We start from the raw sequence: 2,500 nt of genomic DNA, 5'->3' as shown, positions 1-2,500 counted from the left end.
AATCGGTCATGAAGAGTTCGGGTACGAGCTCCTGCAGGGGGACCGGTTCCTTGGGGTGCTTGGGGCAGGTGATGTGTTCCCTGTCGATGGCGGCCAGCACGCAGTCCTCCATGTTGAAGTAGTGGATGTGGGCGGAGTCGGCAGGGTCGGCGGAGGTGCTCGGGGGCGGAGGGTCGGAGTGGCGCGGGGTGGCGGTGCAGTAGGGGCAGGGGGCGTACTGTTCGATCAGCAGGGAGCCGTCGCTCTCGCTCGCTGTCAGCGCTAAAAACAGAGCAAAACACACACTAGTAATCAAAAGGTCACTGGTTCAAGTCCCTGAGCAAGGCCCTCAACCCTCCATTGCTTAGACTGTATGCTGTCACAGTGCTGTACGTCACTCTGGATAAAAACGTCTACTAAAAACTAAACTTCTAGGGTAGGTGTAGCCCAGTGGTTATGGTACAGGACTAGTAATCAGAAGGTTGTTGGTTCAAGCTCCAGTTCCACCACTGCCAGGTTGCCACTGTTGGGCCCCTGAGCAAGGCCCTTAACCCTCAATTGCTTGGATTGTATACGGTCACAACTGTGAGTCGCTCTGAATTAAAAATGTAAACGTCTCTCATGTGTTGGTGCTTGTAAAGCTCGCATGATTGTGGACGGTGATCCGATGCTCTAATGTTTGACGTATGTGTGTGTATGTGTATGTGGGGGGGGGGGTGAATACTTTTTCACAGCAGTGTATGGTGGAGGTCCTCACCAGGGAACCACTGCTCGATCAGGGCGTTGACGTGGTCGGTGATGAACGCCATGGCGGAGAAATCTCGGCTCTCGGACTGACAGATGATCTTGATGCCGCCGCTCTTCTTCTTCTTCCAGTTCAGGTCTGAAGATTCCACACTGCAGGACACAACGTCACCCATCGTCAGTGTGTGTGTGTGTGTGTGTGTGTGTGTGTGTGTGTGTGTGTGTGTGTGTGTGAGCAGCGGCGTGCACATACACACGTTCAGGTTCGGCCAAAAGTATGTAGACACCCGACCGTGAGCTCGCAGGACGTCCCACTGAAACAGCAGCATCAGTATGTACCTGTCAGCAGTGAGGTTTAGAAGTGTTTCTGTGGGAACTTGTGAGCACTTTTGGGGTCACTGATGTGAGACGAGAAACTCTGACTCATGATGAGTGGGATGAGGGACGACCATGCTGGAAGGGTGTCCACATACTTTTGGCCATGAAGTGTCACCTGACCCTGAAGGTAAAGCGTACGATGGTACCTCAGATACCCGCCCTCGAAGGTGACCAGCAGTCCCTCCTTCCAGTAGATGGTCTGGCTGCGTCTGACCCTGAAGGTGCTGCAGCGGTTCTTCTGCTGGTTCCCCGTGAAGCTGTAAATCACGGTGTTCCTGCTCCGAGGGTTCCTCACACCCCGCTTCGTCTCAAACGCCTGAGAACACGGAACACAGAGTGAGGAACGGCACTGAGCCCAGGGTTCCTGCTCCTGCTCCTCCAACAACCATCGGATCCAACCATCAGATCCAAACATCAGATCCAACAATCATCAAATCCAACCATCAGATCCAACAATCATCAGATCCAACCATCAGATCCAACAATCATCAGATCCAACCATCAGATCCAACAATCATCAGATCCAACCATCAGATCCAACCATCAGATCCAACCACCGGATCCAACCATCAGATCCAAACATCAGATCCAACAATCATCAAATCCAACCATCAGATCCAACAATCATCAGATCCAACCATCAGATCCAACAACCATCAGATCAAACAACAATTAGATCCAACAACCATCAGAAACAACAACAATCAGATCCAGCAACCATCAAATCCAACCATCAGATCCAACAACCATCAGAAACAACAACAATCAGATCCAACAATCAGATCAAACGACCATCAGATCCAACGACAATCAGATCCAACAGCCATCAGATCCAACAGCCATCAGATCAAACAATCAGATCAAACAATCAGATCAAACAATCAGATCAAACGACAATCAGATCCAACAGCCATCAGATCCAACAGCTATCAGACCAAACACCCATCAGATCTCCTCTGTGGTGGATGTATGAATGTACCTGCAGGTCCATCTGACTGAGGCTGATGAGCATTCGAGCTATAAATCTCTCCCAGAATCCCGCAGGAACGAAGCTCATCTTGAAGTGGCGCTGGATGCTGTTACTGGTCTGCTGGCGGAAGCCGTGAATGTCCATGGCGGGTTTGGGGGGCAGCAGGTGTGGCAGAAGGTAACTGTGGGGTACAAACCACATGGTTATAGACCAGCGGGCATCGTTTAATCGGTTACTGTACATGAAGGCTGGCACGGTGGCACAGCGGGGAGGGTAGAGGTCACACAGTTACTGTCACTGTGTGTGTGTGTGTGTGTGTGTGTGTGTGTGTGTGTGTGTGTGATGACCTGTTGCTGGCGACAGGCAGAGCGATCTCGAACTTGGCGAGGAACTGGAAGTACTGCTCCTCGGTGTGGCGGGTGAAGCCGG

The 2,500-nt window shown here is 51.6% G+C and overlaps 1 protein-coding gene across 2 annotated transcripts in view; it reads right to left on the bottom strand.

The window, feature by feature from the left end:
* lrrk1 (leucine-rich repeat kinase 1) overlaps nt 1–2,500 on the bottom strand; it is a 59,112-nt gene that overhangs the window by 32,011 nt on the left and 24,601 nt on the right. For both annotated transcript variants that reach the window (XM_063012536.1, XM_063012537.1), the window contains 5 exons: nt 2,419–2,500; nt 2,081–2,252; nt 1,248–1,417; nt 737–876; nt 1–261 (listed from right to left, as the gene is read on the bottom strand). The exon at nt 1–261 is cut by the window's left edge and continues 10 nt beyond it; the exon at nt 2,419–2,500 is cut by the window's right edge and continues 195 nt beyond it. In XM_063012536.1, the coding sequence (XP_062868606.1) occupies nt 1–261; nt 737–876; nt 1,248–1,417; nt 2,081–2,252; nt 2,419–2,500 (825 nt within the window). The remainder of the gene's footprint in view (nt 262–736; nt 877–1,247; nt 1,418–2,080; nt 2,253–2,418) is intronic.

This window comes from Trichomycterus rosablanca, chromosome 17 (genome assembly GCF_030014385.1).
Source record: "Trichomycterus rosablanca isolate fTriRos1 chromosome 17, fTriRos1.hap1, whole genome shotgun sequence".
NCBI classification, from domain to species: Eukaryota; Metazoa; Chordata; class Actinopteri; order Siluriformes; family Trichomycteridae; genus Trichomycterus; species Trichomycterus rosablanca.
Note: the sequence above shows the minus strand (reverse complement) of the source record. Positions and strands in the feature narration are given on the sequence as shown.